General features: G+C 36.7%; 1 protein-coding gene across 1 annotated transcript in view; it reads left to right on the forward strand.

Annotated features, from left to right (window-relative positions):
• The window catches only part of HFM1 (helicase for meiosis 1), a gene marked incomplete at both ends in the record, with an annotated part of 92,770 nt that extends 74,087 nt beyond the window's left edge, over nt 1–18,683 (forward strand). Inside the window, 9 exons of the mRNA XM_079777006.1 lie at nt 683–763; nt 1,196–1,311; nt 3,355–3,434; nt 4,361–4,464; nt 14,361–14,471; nt 15,987–16,077; nt 17,542–17,653; nt 17,808–17,962; nt 18,614–18,683. Of these exons, the coding sequence (XP_079633132.1) occupies nt 683–763; nt 1,196–1,311; nt 3,355–3,434; nt 4,361–4,464; nt 14,361–14,471; nt 15,987–16,077; nt 17,542–17,653; nt 17,808–17,962; nt 18,614–18,683 (920 nt within the window). The remainder of the gene's footprint in view (nt 1–682; nt 764–1,195; nt 1,312–3,354; nt 3,435–4,360; nt 4,465–14,360; nt 14,472–15,986; nt 16,078–17,541; nt 17,654–17,807; nt 17,963–18,613) is intronic.
• Between the last annotated feature and the right edge of the window lie 972 nt (nt 18,684–19,655).

Here is a 19,655-nt window from a genome sequence, read left to right on the forward strand (position 1 = left end):
TTTGTTCCCCTTCTCAAGTCCAGATCCTTTCTGTCCTTTAAGGACCCGTTCAAATGTTTTTCCCTCCCTCCTTGTTACGAGTGAGTGCTAAGATCAAGAAAAAGCCTATATTAAAATATAGTAAGTAAATAAATTACATATTCACATGTATTAATTCTAGTTTGGGGGATCAGGTTGGAAGCAATCTCTCCTTTCTATGAATTTATATAAAATTTCTCGTACCCCTAAAGCACTTATTTCTAACATCTATTAAATATGTGTGGTGTCCTATCTCCTAGCAGCTATCAGTGATGGCATCAAAAGGCCACGAGGTTTGCTTCTTTCCTAGTTCTTCAGGCTTACATACAAAGCAGCACAAGTTTCAAAACTCCACCCTTATTCTTACCTCATTCAGGACAAGAAGTGCTGATTTACTCTATTTATTTCAGGGAAATTAACAAAAGCTTAAAGATGGCTCAGTGCTGCTTGTGTAAAGCTGAGTTGCCACTAATAGTGGGACAGGACTATTATCAGAACTATCTTTTTAAAAATTACATATTAAATGGGTTAATATTTTAGGAAATGTAAAAAGTCATAGTCTTTTTGTATTGTTTGAAAGGAGAGACTGGTTATAACTTAATTATATTAAATTCATTATAATAGATGTAGTAAAAATGGGTTTGTTTATCTTATATTAATTTAGGAATGACTACCTACAAAAAACCTGGGAACCGAGAATGTAATCATCACTGTAAAAATAAACAGACTTGTGGACATGACTGCTGTGAGTTCTATAACACAAGTTTATTTCAGGTTTTAAAAATTGAAAGGTTTTTGATAAATAGTAATTACATCCTAATTATGTGTGATATTTAAACTATGCATTTTGTAACAAATAATTTTCTTTCTCTTGTGGGCAACATGAAAAAAGTAAATATTAGATTAGAAATTTTAAAGAAATATGGCTTTCTATGAACAATACCTAAAGTTTAATCTAAAGAATCTATAATTTATTTTTTTTAGTATGAATGCTCTTTATTTTTAATTTTTTATTTTATTTTATTGTTTAAAGTATTACAAAAAGTAGTACATATATCTCCTTTTTTCCCCCATTGACCTTTCCCTGGCCTCCCTACCCCCTGGCATATGCCCTCACCGCCCCCTCTCCCAGTGTCTTGCGTCCATTGGTTATGCTTATATATATTTCTTTTCATAGGTAAAACTGGAGTTGCACAGAAGTCAGAAATGAAAGAGTCAGCAATTTCTTCATATTTATCTGATTTAAGAAACAGAAATGCTTTTTCATCTCTTCCTCCAGTTAAACGTCTTAAGGTTAGTTTTAATATCATTTATCCCTTGTTCTGTAATTAAATGTATATGAATATTCCTTTACTGAGTATAAATTAAGTAGGTAGCCACAGTGTACTTGAGGGCTTGACTAGGAATATGACCATTATTCATAACACTGTTTTTAAAGGAAAAGGTATTGTAGTTCTTAATAATCAATCTGTAAGTACACATTTGGGACATATTTACAGACTCTTCCCTCATTAGTTTTTTTTTGTTTTGTTTTGTTTTCAGAAAGGAGGAATTTGTAGCTTGGCTTGGTTCAGTAATTACAACTAGACACTCTTGCCCTTTCCTGGCTCGGTCTATGCTGTACTGGGCTGGGAAGTCTGTGTTGATTTTGATTCATGCACCTAGATGAGAACTGAGCAAGAGCCTCCCTTCCAAATAATGAATAAATGGGAGTTCCTACTGCTGGATAGGCTAGTCACTAGCAGACTTATTCTAAGCCTAAGTCATCATAGCCAGGGCAAAATAATGGGTCAGGCCGCAAAATAGCCAAGTCAAGAAAATGGCAGAGTGGCTATTTCTTTTCTAGGGCTTGTATAAGAATGAAGATCCTAAATATGAGGCTAAATCAAGAGGAATATTGGGAAACAGGGAGAGGCATGCAGTTTGAAATGACTACCATCTGAGAGAATTTTTTAGCTGCTCAAGTTTTTCCTTCTTTTCTTTCATATTTATTTCATATTCTTTTTTTCCCCTTTCCATAGTCGTTGAGCACCAAAAATATGCCAAGCACTATAATAGGTGCTAAGATACAGTGGTGAATAAGACAGTTTTAACCCTAGTTCTCATAGAGCTTGCAGTTGAGTGAAGGAGATAGCTAAGTAAATAGGCTTTTCCAGTATAGTATGACAGGTGATTCTGTGGCAGAAGTGTAAGATAACTTGCACTTAGATAAAAAGTGTATTCACTTCATACGTGATAGGTCAGGAAAATATTCCTAATAAACATGAGTGAGACCTAAAGGATGTATTGGCATAAGGCAAGTATGAAGAGCTGGGCACTAGGGTGGTGGTAGAGAGGGATAGAAAAGTATTCTAGACGTAGAGAATATGCAGTGTTTCAGAGTTGAGAAAGAGATAGAGATCTCTTCAGTTAGAAAATTGAAGTAATACAATATGTCTGGACTTCAATTATAAGTGATGGGGGAAGTGGAGAGAGATGAAGCTGGAAAAGTACGTAGAAGCTAGATCATAAACATCTGTTTGCTATTTTAAGGCTTTGGACTTTATCCTGAAAGTATGGGGAAGTCACTGAAGGACTTTAATCAGTGATATGATCAGAATTGCATTTGATAAAGTTTATTATGTATACAATGTAGAGAATGGATTAGAGAATGATACAAAAGGAACATAAGGATTCATTAGGTGGGTTTTACAATAATGCAAGCAAGATGACAGCCTAGTCTAGTGTAGTGGCAAGTAGTAACGGAGAGAAGTATAAAATATTTTCCATAGATAGAATCAACTAGCTTGGTACTTAAATGGTTATGAGGGGGACAACGGAGTAGTTAAAGATAATGCCCAACTTTCTGGCTCAAGCATCTGGGAAAAAATCTAGGGCCTCATTGGGGTAGGAACTCTAAAGGAAAAGCAAGCTTGGAGGTGTAGAGACACTATCAGTTCAATTTGGGAAATAGTGAATTTAGAGGCCTGCAATATGTCTAACTAAAGTTTTTTTACAGACAACCAGACAAAACTGTTTGAAAATTAGGAGAAAGAGCTAAGCTAGAAATATAGATTTGAGAGTCATTCACATGTAGATAATCACTGAAGCTATGGGAGTAGATGAAATTTTTGAGAATTTGTAGAGTGAGAATAATGCCTAGTAAAGAACCTTGAAGAATATCTACATTTAAGAAGGGCCTAAGAAGGAAATATGATTTGAGAACTAGCCTGAGTTTCATAATTCATTGGTTTTTGGTCTTTATGTGCCAGCAGAAATTTTACTATTTGGCTCATTTGTTAAAAGGTATTGATGTGAAATTGGTAGCCAAACCTTTTTTTTTTTTTTCATTAATAGATGCAAATGAATAAATTTCAAAGTGTGGACCTTAAGGAGTTTGGTTTTACTCCAAAAGCTTCTCTTCCTAGTATATCAAGGTACAAATATATTTGTAAAATATTCATAATAAACTATCTGTTCCTGCAAGTAGTCATTTACCCAGAGAAGGGTAGTCACTACTACTTTCAAATCATGGTAATAATTTGGTTACATAAGGTAATGACATCATAAGAGTTACATTATCTTTCAGACCCTAAACTACTTAGAACTCTACAGTTAAAGAATACTTTAACATTCATTGAATAATCTCTTCCCTGGGAAACTATCCATTCTATATGTCATTCTATCAGGCTCTCTCTGCCTTCTAAATTTAACCGTAGACAAGAGTATAGTTTAAAAAGAGAATTGATGTTTGTGTACAAAGTCTAATCTTTTCATTTAGTAGTCCACTGTATATTAATAATACCTCAGATTTATAAAATACTTTATAATTAAAATATTTTACTTTTTTGTCTTTTGCCCTTAACATGAGGTATTTTTATTCCATTTTATAGATGAAATAACTGAAGCTCATATTCCTAGTTAATAAGTCAGCATTCTTTACCTGTGTTTTGATGCCTAGATGGCAATAGTATATGTCATTTCCCATTCAGATAAGGGAATTTTATATGCAGGGATGATATTTAATATACTTAACTAATGTAGAACAGGTACCAACACTATTTCAAAAGATCCTAGATTTTTTTTTTCTAACAGAAAATAGCATTAGCAACAGATTTTTAAGGCTATACATAGATAGCAGATAATCTACATATTTGGGGCATATAAAGATGACTAAGTATCTCTTGATTCCATTAAAACCTGTTTTTACCCTTTACTATCCAGGCTGGTACAGTTTATCATAGAAATGTTGAGTGAATGAACCACCCCTTTTTATTTATTTATATGAATAAGTATTTTTCAGAGTCAGATTAATTTCATTATTTTCTTTAGAATTTTTACAGTTTTATTTATCTTTATAAAGGTCAGAATATTTAAATACACCTGAATTATCTATACTGGAGCAGAGGGATCAGCATGAAATCTATTCAAATGTTCAACGAGAACCATCTGATTATCAAGACAAAGGTAAATTACTATTGATATTGACTTGAGAGAGAATATGATTTATCATTATTTTGGATTAACAAATAATGTTATTGAAAAGTCAACATCTGAAATCATTATGATTATAAATTTGGCAACATTCTTCTCTTGGGTAATTGAACCAATTTTAAATTCTTTGGGTCTGTTACTTCAAATGGTCTTACTATATCTGTCTTAGAGTTTAAAAGAAAATCTTCCCTATATAGTGTTGACTATTTTTATTTAAAGATAATATGAGGAAAAGCTGAGGAAAAAGGGGTCTCTGGGTACAGAATATATTAAAATGCTGAACTATTACTTTTATATATCTTTGGAATTATTTAAAATAATTTTGTGTTTCTAAAATTAGTCCAATTTTATAAAATGACTGTGTGACCTTGGAAAAATGATTTAATTTCTTTGGGCCTTGGCTTTAAAATTAAGAGATTAAATTGGTGACCTTTAATATCTCTAAAACCTGTGATTCTTACAATTTCTGTGATATATGTATATATATAAAAGCCTAAGCGAAGAGCCAACCGGTAGCTATGACATGCACTGGCCACCAGGGGGAAGACACTCAACACAGGAGCTGCCAAGCTGCGGTGACTTGGCAGCTGCAGTTCTTGGGTGACACACCCAGAACCAGAGAGGAGGGAGCCCGATTCTGGGGTGCGTCACCCGAAAACTGCCCTCTCGCAACCTGGGACCCCTCGGGGGATGTTGCAGAGCCGGTTTCGGCCTGATCCCTGCAGGCCAGGCCAAGGGACCCACAGGTGCACGAATTTGTGCACCAGGCCTCTAGTAAGAATATAATCTAATTTGTAGGATATAGCTGGTGTGTAATCTAAGTTTGCCTTTTATCTGTGTTTGTCATTTAATTAATGAGATAATGCATATACATTTTTCAATATTGTGACTGGTTCATCATTAGTCTGGATCCTGCCATTAAGAGCATAATTTCTCTGGGTCATATTTAATAACCAGTCTGTTAAAATGTGTGAGAAATAATCCTGGCCATAGAGTTGTTTTTTCAGTAGCTATATGTAGAAATGATAAGTATAGGGTTTTCTGAAAATAATTTCATGTGTGTGGACTTGGTATCTATTGCCACACTTTTCTTTAAGCTGTCATTGTGCTTCTTCTAGCCCTAATTTAAGATCTTAAGTAAGCAAGGGCTGGAGTGCCCACCACTTCTTATGACACTATGATAACCATTAGGCCCAATATAAGATTAAGAAGAATCCCCTGACCTCACCTAGAGCATTTATCCAACTTGTTCAAAGCCTGAACATCATTACAACATGCTTAGAAGGCATAAGATTTTCAACCCTCTTATTTTTATCTCCCTTCAACGTATAGCCCTCTAACTTACTCCTTGTACTGCATAGCAGAGTTTATCCTTCCCTGTACTTACTTTTATGTTGTTTTCACAGAGCTTTTCTACTTTTATTTCTTTTCTACCCACTATTCCAAATTCAATTTATATATGATATAAAAGTCTCATCATGATACTTTAACCTCCAATGATAACTGTGTTGCTTAATGCTACCCCCCCCTTTTTTGATTAAAAAAAAATAAACTTTAAAAACAAGAGAGACAAAAAACATCAGTGGTTGCCTGGGAATAGGGGGAAGGGTATGTGGGAATATTTGGGGTGATAGAACTGACTGCTTGCTTACACAACCAAGAGATTGAACATTAAGGATGCTTTTACTGGATGTAAATGACACGATTAAAAAAAAAAGATTAAAAGGATAAGAGCCAGAAATTTACCCAATATGGAGCTTATGGTTTTCTCTTGTGGATAGTAAAAAGTTACCATGGGTGTAAAGAAAGAAACAGTAAATGAGATATCTTCAATATACAAAAGGTTCTAAAATGTTTAAGAAGAATATGCTTATTCAGAGGTAATATTTCTTTTTAGATTTATGATTTGACTTGAAATTTTTCTCTGGGAATAAAAACGCTAGAAATACTTATTTTTAAATTTCATAATTTAAGGTGTCACAGGTAATAAGGAAGGCATTAGAATAATAGAGGGTTCTAAACTTAGATCTATAGAGCATTTACTGCAAAAATACATACAACTTTAAATAAAAAAACTTTCTTTACAGTTCAAAATGCTGTATTTAGACAAATATTCAAATTTTCTTGAAATACAAAAATGTAAATGTAACATACTACATACAATGTAGCAAAATGTAACATAAATTACATTGAGCTAAAACTGAATGTAGTTGTTTTTACATAACTGGTATTTAGAAGCTCTTCGAATTCTATCCCTAAATGAAAGTTAAACAGAATTGTCTTTGGCTGTACAGACAGCTCTCTCTTCATGCCCTCCAACTGCATTGTGGGCCTGACAACTTTCCTTCTGGACATTTATGGTGTAGGTGCATCAGGCCCTGCATCCCAGAAAGGAGCACAGTATCTTCGAAACCTCTGAAAGGTGGGGAGACTGAAGGCTGGGCTAATCCAGGATCCTCCTCACTAGGTGGATTTGAAAAGCTTTTCATTTTGGGTTTAGGATTCTGCTTCATCATCACTTTATCATCATTGTTATTCCCCTCCTTCTCCTCTTCTTCTTCTTTGGTAGTATGTCTGCAAGAAACTGGAAAGTTTCTGATTCCTCTGCAGTATTTGATACAACATTGTAAGTACTTTCTTTTCTTTTCCACTGCCAGGTCTGTAGGAATAGGTGGCTAGATATTGAACAAAGAGTTCCATAGCCTTAGCCATGAGCAAGAGCGCTTCCTGGTTGATTCTGGACACCTCGGGCGGGGCGAGCTCTTCATGATGACCCAGATGCAGGACAGGGGCAGCGACAGGAGGCACTGCTCCTGGCACTTGTCTCTGCCCATGACCACATCCACCATCTATCTGCCCCTCCCCCGCAGCAACTACCCCCTCTTTTGAAAGAAAGATCTATATAATATATTCTAGCTCTGCCATTTAGTAGTTGTGTAACCTTTCATAGTACACTTACCCATTTTTCTTGATACCCTCATCTGGTTATATTTTAGCATTAAATGAGATAATGTATGTAAAACTCTTATAGTATTTGGTACTATTATTACTAGTAATTGTGTAAATTATACTTTTCACACATTAGCCTTTGGTGACAAAACATACTATAAATCTATTCAAATACTGCTCGTAAGAATGTTTTTAGAAAAACAAAGCAAGTTTTACTATCTGTATTTCAATTTCAAAAAGGGAAAAAGAAAAATGCCAGAAATTTTATGAGAAAGCATCCTACCTAATAATAGAGTAACATGTAGATTACCATCACTCCGCTATGCCTACGATTGGGCGGCGGGAGGCTGGGGGGCGGGACTCGGGGTGGCCTATCTGGCCATTGAGAGGCATGGATCCGCTGCCACTGAGGGGGGCTACCCTGCTGTTGAGAGGCACAGGGGGTGGGACTCCCGCCCCCTGTGCCTCTCAACGGCCAGATCCGCGGCCACTGAGGGGGCCTGCCACGGACACCCAGCTGCGCCTCTCAACGGCAGGGTAGCCAGCTGTCCGCAGCAGCTCCCCTCAGCGGCCGTTGAGAGGCGCAGGGGGCGGAAGTCCCGCCCCCTGCGCCTCTCAACAGCAGGGTAGCCCCCCTCAGTGGCAGCGGATCCGTGCCTCTCAACAGCAGGGTAGCTCCCCTCAGCGGCCGCGGACCATCAAAAGTGGGGGAGCTGGGTGCCTGTCTGCTCTGGCACCAGCGGACAGGCACCCAGCTCCACCGTGAAAAGCAAAAGCATGTAGGGGACCCTACACATGCATGATTCAATCATGCACTGGGCCTCTAGTGTTGAATCATAAAATTTTAATTCTTCATTTTACCATGAAGGAAGCCAAGACTTTGAGAGTTTAAATGACTTGTCTAAAATCACATCTAATTAATGGCAGAACCAGAAATAGAATCCATATCTTTTGATTCCCAGTCCAATGCCATTTCTATAAATTGAAATTGACTTTTAGTTATCAGTGAAGAATTAAAAATTGAGCCAATAATATAGGAACTCTGCCGAAACCAGTTTGGCTCAGTGGATAGAGCATCGGCCTGCAGACTGAGGGGTCCTGGGTTCGATTCTGGTCAAGGGCATGTACCTTGGCTGTGAGCACATCCCCAGTGGGAGGTGTGCAGAGGGCGGCTGATCAGTGTTTCTCTCTCATCGATGTTTCTAACTCTCTATCCCTCTTCCTTCCTCTCTGTGAAAAATCAATAAAATATATATTTTTTAAAATAAAAATTTTTTTATTTTAAAAATAAAAATATATATATATGAACTTTTTCAACTTTCCACCCCACAACTCTGTATTTCTTTGTCTCTGCACCCATCATTAACTTTCTATTTGTCTTAAAAGAAAAGGATGATCTTTTCTTCTATTCAAGGTTTATCTCTCCACTGGCAATCTTAATCTTTCCAATCCTATCTTACTTGGGACTTAGAGACCATTTATCCTTCTCCTTTTCCCCACATTTTTACAAGCTCTCTTCCCTATTGTCTCTTTCTCTTTAGTATATAAATATGCTCAAGTCTCTTTCCTCTTCAGCTCCATGTCCCATCCAACTAGTTATGGCCTTTTTTATTGCAAGTGACTTCTAGAAATTCTATTCAAAAAAAGGAGACCAATTATCTCATGTAAGCTAAGTCTGGACAGGTATCTGGCTTTAGTCTTGCTAGATCCAGGCATTCAAATGATCTCATCATGCCTCTGATTTTCACTCATTTATTTAGATATCCTGGTTACTAATTGGCTTTATTTTTTAAATGGGATTTCTCACATGGTAATATGCCCCCAACTCACATTTTCCCAGTTTAACAGCTTCAGTAGAAAAAATGCAGTGTTCCCTATTAGCTTTGGCAGACCAGAGTTCATCCCAACTGGCCTCATTTGAGTGTTGTGTTCATTATTTAAGCCAGGAGTGGGAAACCTTTTTTTTTGCCAAGGGCCGTTGGGATATTTATAACATCATTCCCGGGCCATACAAAATTATCAACTTAAAAATTAGCCTACTATATTTGGTCAAACGTTTAATTAACTCACCCCTAATCCCTTGGCAGGGCCAGACCAAATCATTTCTTGGGCCTTATATGGTCCTCGGGCTGGACGTTCCCCATTCCTGCTTTAAGCATTCCCTGTACCCTGGAGACTGGGTCATGTGTTCCACCCCCGTGGCCCTGGGGAAGCCAGGGTGCAATAAATGACATCCTCACCAGCATCACATGGAATGTTGGAGGCAGTTTCCTCAAAGGACAAGAAAGATACTCCTACTAAAAGAAAGAAAAGCTTGCTAGGCAAACAAAAAACAGAATCACTAGTCTTTATACTCTCTATCTCTTTCTTTCCCATTGAAACAAAAATTCTTAAAAGAGCAATTTATACTCACTGTGCTCACTTCCTTACCTCCTTATCACTCTTCATTCACTAAAATTTGAGTTCTCCATCACTCCTTTGAAACTGCTTTTTCTCAGACCATTTAGTGACCTCCTACGTGCTGAATTCAATGAACTCCTTTCAACTTTCCTTTCTTTGAGCTTTGTAGTATTTGACACTTTGTCTTGTCCTTCCTTTTGGAAGTCTCTCCTTCGTTTCGGTTAAACCTCTCAAAATTGGGCCTCCTGCTACTTCTGCAACTGCTTGGGCTTTTCTTTCTGTTGATGCTGCAAAAGGATTCTTTTTGTTTGTTTGTTTGTTTGTTCTCACTTTATAAACCTTTCTTAGGCAATGTCACCTAAGTCCATGTCTTCAATTACTAACTATAATTGGATGATTTCTAAGTCTATATTCCCATCTAGATCTTTCTGTCTAGCCCCTGACCCATCTATGCATCGCCTTTCTAGACATATCCACCTGAAAGTTAACATGTCAGCGTCTGAACTCTTTCTTTCTGTTTTCTCTATACCTCACTCTGCTCCTTTTCATTTTTCCTTAGCTGAATGAAAGAACTCTCTTATTTTCCAAACTGTTAAAAGACAGAAAAGAGTCAACCTAAATATCTTACCTCACATGTAATTAATCACCAAGTCCTATGTATATTAGGACTAAACATCTCTATATCTATTTTTTTCCTCTCTGTTTCTTCTGCTGATACTCGAGCTAAAATATTCAATGTTTCTCACTTATTGCAGTGGCTTTCTTAACTTTTTTCCTTTGCTTCCAATCTCAACCTCTAATTCATAACTATTCCAAGTGATCTAACAGGCATACCTGATCATGTAAGCCTCTTGCTAAAATATTTTTAATATTTATTGCCTATAAGAAAAATAAAGTGAATTTCTTAACATGTCAAACAAGCTTCAACACAATCTCACACTTAACTGTCTGTGCAATCTCAGTGGGCCCTGCCTTCTCCTTCTACTTTGTGTTCCATAAAATCTGAAAACATACAGTTCTCCAAGCATTCTCTTGTCTCTCATACTGCTATGCTTTTCACATGATGTTCTCCCTTCATGGAATATCTTGACTTTCTTTCTTGCCCTGATCCATAGTCACAAAATTCTATCAAGTTCAAATTCCAATGTTACCTTCTTACTATGTTACTATCTGAAAGGTGTTTACTCTGACTGCCGTTGTAGGTTTAGGTTCTATTCCCTATGCACTTAGTACCTACTTCTATTTTTAGGACATATTATATTGTGAATGTATACCAATGTGCAAAATAATGGGAACTATATTTGTAGGTGAAGTTTAAGGACAAAGTAGAAAAATGTGAACTGTAGTTGTAGGTGCAGTTGAAGGACAAAATAGGATTTGGAAAGGTGAAGAAGAAGATAGAGGATCTTTAAAATGAAGGAAACTTAGTGATTGGAGCAAGCTTGTACTGGCTAGTGAGAGATTATTATTAAAATTTTGGGAATCTTTCAACTATTATTAAAAGTTTAGTTGTATATAAACTTTCAATTAAATACAATATTAAAGCAAAGGTTATAAATACTCAAAACTAATCACATCCTATTTATTCCACTACGTTTTACTATCTGTGTTCTTGAGATTCTTTGCATCTATATTTGTATCTATATAGTGAAAATATTATACAATAGGGTGCTGTTAGCCTTTTTTTTCAACTTTGCATTCAATGATGTTATGTTGATATCTTAAAATCAACCATAGTGGAAGTATTTATACCAGGGAAATCAGCAAACACTACAAATCAAGGCTTGGTTTATTGTTTTGTTTGTTGTTTAGACTTAAGAAAGTGATGAAGAAAATGTTAATAGTACAAATTAAATTTAGAATTGTATTGTGTCTATAGCCATTGCATTGTGAATTGCACAAAAAAACTGAGGGAGTATTCATCTAGCATTTGAAAATATAATCCAATTCAGCAAAGAAGTTGCTTGAGTCAGTGGATGAATGGGTAGAGTCCCAACATATGTCTTTGTTATTTAACTTTTATCCTATTTGTTAACGTCAACAAAAATATCAAACAACATTCATGTGAGAACTACATTCACTTGTCAGTTGCAACCACAGATGTAAGAGTTTGGCAAAATTCAATGAAAACATTCAGTGAGACTCAATTAGATATGTGGAACTTATAATAAAGCATGCTGTATATTTTATTATTTGCAAATTGTGTGCTGCATATCCTTTGCTTATAATAAATATATATAATACATAAAACAAACATATATGTATGTACTAGTATATTCATACTTTTTGGAGAAGCAGTCATTAAACAATTATTAACACACTGGCATGGAAAACTGCACAAGAGAAGGCGGTTAGTCCCCATAACAATCTTGTCTTGTAGATACTGTTACCATTCCACAGAGGAGAAAACTAGGCTTAGCGGGCTTAAATTTCTTGTCTAAGAGCATACAACTAGTAAATGAGGAAGGTGGGATTTTCACCCAGGTAGTCTGGCTCTAAGCTCAGCCTTCAAACAATATATAAACTCAAGATTTTTTAGCAGGAGAAAAATTAGGATATAATTTGGAAAAATATATTTCATAAAAATACTCAAAATTAACTTGTAGAGAGAAGAGCTGGAGGGAGGAAGACCATCCTACCTAATAATAGACAAGTATGCAAATTGACCATACCTCCAACACACTCACAAGCCACGCCCACCATCCAAGCAGAACGAGCATGCAAATTAACCCAAACCAAGATGGCTACAGCCACAGAGAGCAAGGTTTCCTAGGTAACAGAGGAAGCCAAGCTTTCTGCCTGCCCTGGCCAGGCCTAAGCCTCCACTCAAGCTACAAAGTTTCAATTATAGAAGGTAAACAAATTCAAACAAATGGCGGCAGGATGGAGCTTGAGAGAGCAGGCCAGGGTTGCCGCTGGCAACAGGGGAAGCAAAGCTTTCCGCACACTCTGGCCGGGCCCACCCGCTTAAGGCAACAAAGTTTCAATTATAACCCCAACACAAATGGCTGCCGGCCGGCCTCGGAGGGAGCCCCAGGCTTGGCTCCGCTCCAGGCTACAAAGTTTCAGTTGTAGAAGGAAAATAAATTCCAGATACCAGGGCCTCCGCTTGGGTTGCCAGGGGGCGTGGCTGGCCTGCAAACCACCACAGGCCCCTCGCTCAGGCCGCCCCATGCCCCCAAGGGAACCCCCACCTGATCCAGGACACCCTTCAGGGCAAACCAGCTGGCCCCCACCCTGTACCAGGCCTCTATCCTATCTAATAAAAGAGTAATATACAGATTGATCATCACTGCAACACACAATATAGCTGCCCCCATGTGGTCAAAGATCCTGCCCCCATGTGGACACAAGATGGCCACCACAAGACGGCCAGCAGGGGAGGGCAGTTGGGAGGCACCCAGCCTGCAAGGGAGGGCAGTTGAGAAGGACCAGGCCTGAAAGGGAGGGCAGTTGGAGGTGATCAACCCTGCAGGAGAGGTCAGTTAGGGGTGACCAGGCCAGCAGAGGAGGGAAGTTGGGGGCAAACAGGCTGGCAGCAGAGTGGTTAGGGGGTGATCAGGCTGGCAGGCAGAAGCGGTTAGGGGCAATCAGGAAGGCAGGCAGGCAAGCAATTGGGAGCCAGCAGTCCTGGATTGTGAGAGGGATGTCCGACTGCCTGTTTAGGCCCGATCCCGGGCCTAAACGGGCAGTCGGACATCCCTTGAGGGGTCCCATATTGGAGAGGGTACAGGCTGGGCTGAGGGACAATCTGCACCGGGCCTAAACGGGCAGTCAGACATCCCTTGAGGGGTCCCATATTGGAGAGGGTACAGGCTGGGCTGAGGGACAATCCCCCTCCATGCACGAATTTCGTGCACCGGGCCTCTAGTTTTCCAATAATAACCCTAGCTTGGAGTGGGGTTATTCTAATATAAGAATTAAGATGGAAAATTTATTCAATCTACAAGAGTTCATTAAAAATTAAAGTTAGTTCAACTATCAGTGTGTATAATTGAGTGAATAGAATTGGTTAAATACAGTATTCAATAATGCTTGACCCAATACTTTAGAAAACTACTATTCAAGACCTCTGTTTCATACTTGATATGTTTGACAGATCAGTAGATAATATGGTTTAAAAAGTACCTCCAGCCAAAACCGGTTTGGCTCAGTGGATAGAACGTCGGTCTGCGGACTGAAGGGTCCCAGGTTTGATTCCGATCAAGGGCATGTACATTGGTTGCAGGCACATCCCCGGTGGGGGGTGTGCAGAAGGCAGCTGGTCGATGTTTCTCTCTCATCGATGTTTCTAGCTCTCTATTCCTCTCCCTTCCTGTCTGTAAAAAATCAATAAAATATATTAAAAAAAAAAAGTACCTCCACTCTTTTATACATACACATGGCAGATTTTTCTAGCTGGATCTATTCTACAACTTCAAATGAGAAAGCCCCTCAAGCAGTGCTGTTTAACAGAAATCTTATTGCATCTAAAAACCAGAATTTGATAGATTTGGATAAAAACAACTCTCCATTTTCAGAAGTTTTGAATGTGAACTTCGAATTGGAAAATGAAGTTTGGGATGATTTTGATGATGAAAACTTCATAGAAGTTACTAGCTTTTCAGCTGATAAGAACACAAAAACATCAGGTAAAATTGTATGTTAGTATGAAATAATTTCTTGAGAAATTCTTTGAATGTTTTTCAGTTCAGCTTCTGGGACTAATGTTTTTGTCTTTTTTTATTTGCTTGCTTAATTAGCTTTGGTTTGTTAAGATTATAATTTTTAGCAGAACTGAAAATTTGACCCTTCCACAGATAACATTTCCTCCTCCTGAGGACAGGGGTCAAGGTCATTCCATGAGGATAGTATGCAAATGAGCTTTTTCTATTCTGTTGTTCCCCTATTTAGTTAAAGACCCTATTCAAATTCAGATTGCTTATTCAATTTTTTCTCATAAAACAGACTATCCAGCTCTCCATTCTAAGATCACACATGGTCTGCTAATATTTGGGACAAAAATATTTTCTTTCTAAAAGTATTTATCTGCTAGCAAAGAAAATAAAAGATAACTTTTATTTCTAGGAGAACTATTAACTTTATCAGGTATAAATAAATAGGAAAAGGATTTGTTTCTCCTGCATTGAATATTGTATTTAAATCATATTCAATCCAAAAATAATGGGATTTAGTTCCTTGAGTTACTGGCAGATTTACTCCTGTTCACTAAAACAGTGAAGTGAAAATCTTGGTAAGTGTATGACGTGACAGTGAGATGGAGATGCTCTCTCCCATGATGGCTGCAATAAGGGAAATCATTCCCTCAGAATTATAGTTGACTCTTAATGTATCCACCCCAGTCCTATTTTTAAAAAGGCTTTCTTAAGGGAGCAAATAGAAGTTGAAATATTGTTTCAGGGTTCTAAGAATTACCTAAAGAGCTAATACTGCTTTCAAAAAGAATAGGATTTGACCACCTTCACAACATAGACCAGAAAAATCTCCAACATGGGGTCAGTAGGCACAATTTCCTATATTACAAGACAACTATTGGTCCCTACCTCAAAATTAAAAGTCACTGTGTACTGCAAGTTAAGAAGCAATTTATACTGATCATTCGAGGCAGCCTAATCCTATGAGGGCATAGCTTTGACACTGAGAAAATCAATTACAATATATGTTTCCCTGTGTATAGAAACATTTTATTTAACTTAATTATATGTAGACCATTGAAAATATTGAATGAACTTTAATTTGATCATTTACATGAATTAAAAATCTATAATAATAAAAGCATAATATGCTAATTAGACTGGACAACCTGACATCCTTCCAGACAACCTTCCAGATGAAGCTGGGGCTGCGAGGGCCAAGCCCCTTGCACGAATTTTGTGCATCAGCCCTCTAGAAAGTAAATAATAGTGATTTAGAGACCTTTTAATATAGTGACTAATAAGCTACTCTACATATTTTGTGGTTTTACTCTCTTAGCTTTGTTCCCTTATTTTGCTATGCAAATGGAATTTTATTATTGAGAAGAATTATGCATTCCTTCCTTAGCCAGGTTATATCTGTTGCATAAAGTGAGCCCTTGTAGATCTTGTGAAAAGCACCATTCAGCTGTTTCCTGGCATTTTATTTCAAAATGTTATCTCTTTATATAGGATTTGGAAATACTTTGAGTTCAACTACCAGGGAAAGTGAACTATGCCTCCAAGAGTCAGAGAGCAAATTCCATAGAGAAATGTCAAACAGGCAAGTTTTAGAACTTGGGTTTGGGATACAAGTTTGTACAACATTTTACAATTTGATATTCTCCTGACATGTAATTGGAGATGGGCATCAAGTCTTAAGATGTCAGAGAAGCTGTAAAGTATTAGCCAAACTAAATCCTCTTAATCTTAGAGCTGAGTTTTTCAAAGTGCTGTTGTCAGACCACTTGCATCAGAATCACCTAGGGGGTGATGTTTAAAATGCACACTCCTGGGCCCCACACTAAACTTACTGAATCATGGTCTCTGGGACTGGAGCCCAGGAATCTTCATTTTTCACAAGACTTGAAAGCTGAATAGGAGTTCAATAAGGCATTGCAAGTAGAAGAAGGTTTTAAAAGGTTAAGGTTTTAAAAGGCATCCTGTGCTTAAGGGTCAATGAAGTTGGTCTGTGTGGCCACAGTATTAAGGCTGAAATTGCTGAGGTCTGATTGTGAAGAACCTTAAATGCCATATTAGGCACCTGTACTGTATCTGGTAGGTTACAGACTCAACCTGACTTCACGACTTGGTGAGTCAAAGCCAACTGTGGAGTGTCCCATCTAAAGAGAGAAACCACTACTCAGCTCCAATGAGTTGTTGCTATGCAGGAAATGAGTGTCTAGTGTTGTCAAATATTCTAGTTTAAAAAAATAAAATGCTTGGCATCTAAAATGTTATGTGACATCTCCTGACTTGTAATTTTGACAACTAATTTTAAAAAATGTGATAATCTCTAGCACCCTCCTCCAAAAGTAATAATTCTAATGTCTGTAGTTTGGATGTAGCCTAGGGGCCTCTAGTTTTTTACCTTCATAGTAGGCAATAAGGTGTCATCTAAGATTGTTAAGCACAGGATAAACAGTTTGATCACAAAAAAAATCATTCTAGGGATTTGTAGAATGATATGTATTTACTTATTGTCTGTCTGTTCCTCTACTAAACTGTAACTCCCTGAGGATTTCTTTACCACTTTATTCTCAGATCCTAGTACAATATCTGACATATGGAAGCAAATAACAAGTGTTTTTTAATGAATGAATTTAATACAGAAGATTAAAGGTGAATTCTAGTATAAAGTTATACAGAGGAAGATAATTAGAAATGCCTGTCCACACTGAGACCAGAATAAGGAAAGGAGATTAAAAGGGAGATCTAGCAAAGATTTATAGACTGCTAGATGATAACAATAAAGCATGAGACCCAATTTTTTAAAGAAAACAGTTGAGTGATTATGTCTGTCGCTCTTTAAAATAGTATTCTTACCTAATTTGGAATATGTAAGTTGTTGTTTTGTCCAAAGGAAAGGAGATACACCAAGTCTCCATGAGTCTAAGAAATAGGGCATCAATCTTTATGGTGACAAATATGGTAAACTTCAATCATATTCCCCAAAGAATCACTGATCTTAATTAGAATGGTTTATCTTACTTGACATATTTTATAGATAATTAACTTTGATTTTTAGTTTTGTTTCATCACATGAGAAGCCAGATATTTATTTATTAAATTCTGCTACATCCAAGTTTGGTGCATCCTCCATGACAACATTTCCTCAACAAGATGAAAATACAAATATTGTAAGAAGCATTTTTTTTCTTTTATTTATTTTATTTTATTTTATTTTTATTTGGGGCAAATATTCTTTAAAGTATTACATTGTTTTTCTTTTAAACTCTGTTTGAATAGTTAAACTTTCAATGATGGCTGTTTTATTTAAAACTCAAAATATAGGTCCATTTACAAAAAGGAAAACAACAAAGTCTGTCACCAGTGATTGAAAGGCTATGCTTTCCTCACTCTGAAAAAAGATCAAATTCTTCAAATTTTGTCAAGAAAGTGGATTTCTTTGTTAGAAACAGTGAATGTAAAAACAAAATTGATTGCAGGTAAGAGCCCTTTAAAGACATATCAAGAAATACCAACAACAATTTTTTACAGAGAAATTCAGCATTCTTTTTCCTTGGTTATTTTATTTACTTAAAGACATTGAAATTTTAGATCCCGGGTGAGCTAACTTCCTCATGGGGATGTAAAGTACACCTTAGGGAATATAGTCAATAATATTGTAGTAACTAAAATAAATAAATAAATAAGAAATCTAAATGAGATCAGCTAATATTTCAAAAGTTCAAGTTATATTTTAGCCAACCAGTTCTTTCATAATTCTAAATGTTCAATGGGGAAAAAAGCTACATTAAGTCTAGTAAATGACTCACTGCTGCTCATTTTTATGAGTAACTCTGTAGCAGTTTCCTCCACCTCTTGAATAGTCAAATTCTTAGATATATTGATTAAATGACATTATTTTCTAATATGTTTAAAGATATATCTAAGAAACTTACCTGACAGCGTATGAATTTAATTTTCCACCACAAGACTTCCCACAAGGTTATGCATATTGAAGTTCACTTGACATATTAAGCTTTCAGCATTCTTCAAGTTTATCCATTTTGTATTTATTACATTATTTATTATATATTTTAAAATAAATTGTGTTACAATAATAGTTACATTTACATTTGCTTTTTCCCCCCCAGTAGGTACCATCCTGATGATGAAGCTGACGAAATGAAGTCTTTTCTGGGAATATTTGATGGTATTTTCTAAAAACAAAAACAAGAAAGTGCTCTTTATATTAATAAGACAAATTTCAAAGATACCTAATTATGAAGCATGCTTTTTTATTTTTAAAAGTAGATAATAATTGTTCAGGTTTATTTCTCTTGTATTTGATCAGTTTTGTTGAAATTTCACAACAAAATATCTGGACTTATTTATTTTCCTATTGTATTGTAACTTTAGGAAAAGTACTTTTACAGTGGCTTTGTTTCAGTAAGCTGATAATTAAATTTTACTTAGAAATAATTATGTTATTAATTAGGTATTTTGAATTATAACAAGAACCAGTTTAAAATTTTAGTTTTATATTTTTTAAGAAGAAAGGTATTCTGTTAAAGCAAAATAATGCTAGTTAGTGAATCTTATAAATTATTCACCAATGTTGTTTTGTCTTGCTAAAGATTTTAAAGAATCCAGTAGCTATCTGAACCTGTTGTTATTTAACTTCAAGCAATAAATGAAACATTAGTCAACATAGATTATTGTCTCCTTTTAGCTTTTCAGTTAGTGAACTCATAAAACTTTATGTTGGCTTTTACTATAACAAAAGGTATTTCACATTATTTTCCAATGAATTATATCTCAATTTTATGTAATGACTAGAGGCCCAGTACACAAATTCGTGCACGGGTGCGGTCCAGATGGCCTGACCCAATGGGGGCCGATTGGGGCCAGGCCGGCGGGGAGGCACTGTAGGAAGTTGGCCGGCCGGCCCTGCCCCCGATGGGGGGGCAATTGGAGGTGGGGCCGGCTTGGGGGAGGGGCCAAGGGAGGTTAGGAGGCGCTGATCGGGGCCCCAATTGGGCCAGTTGGCTGCCGTCACGCACATCATAGCGACCAGTCATTCTAGTCGTTCCATTGTTCCAGTTGCTTGGCTTTTATATACACTGAGTGGCCAGATTATTATGATCTCTGAACGCATAATAATCTACACTCAGTGTATATCCTATATAATAAGAG

Source organism: Cnephaeus nilssonii (genome assembly GCF_951640355.1).
Source record: "Cnephaeus nilssonii genome assembly, chromosome: 7".
Lineage (NCBI taxonomy): Eukaryota > Metazoa > Chordata > Mammalia > Chiroptera > Vespertilionidae > Cnephaeus > Cnephaeus nilssonii.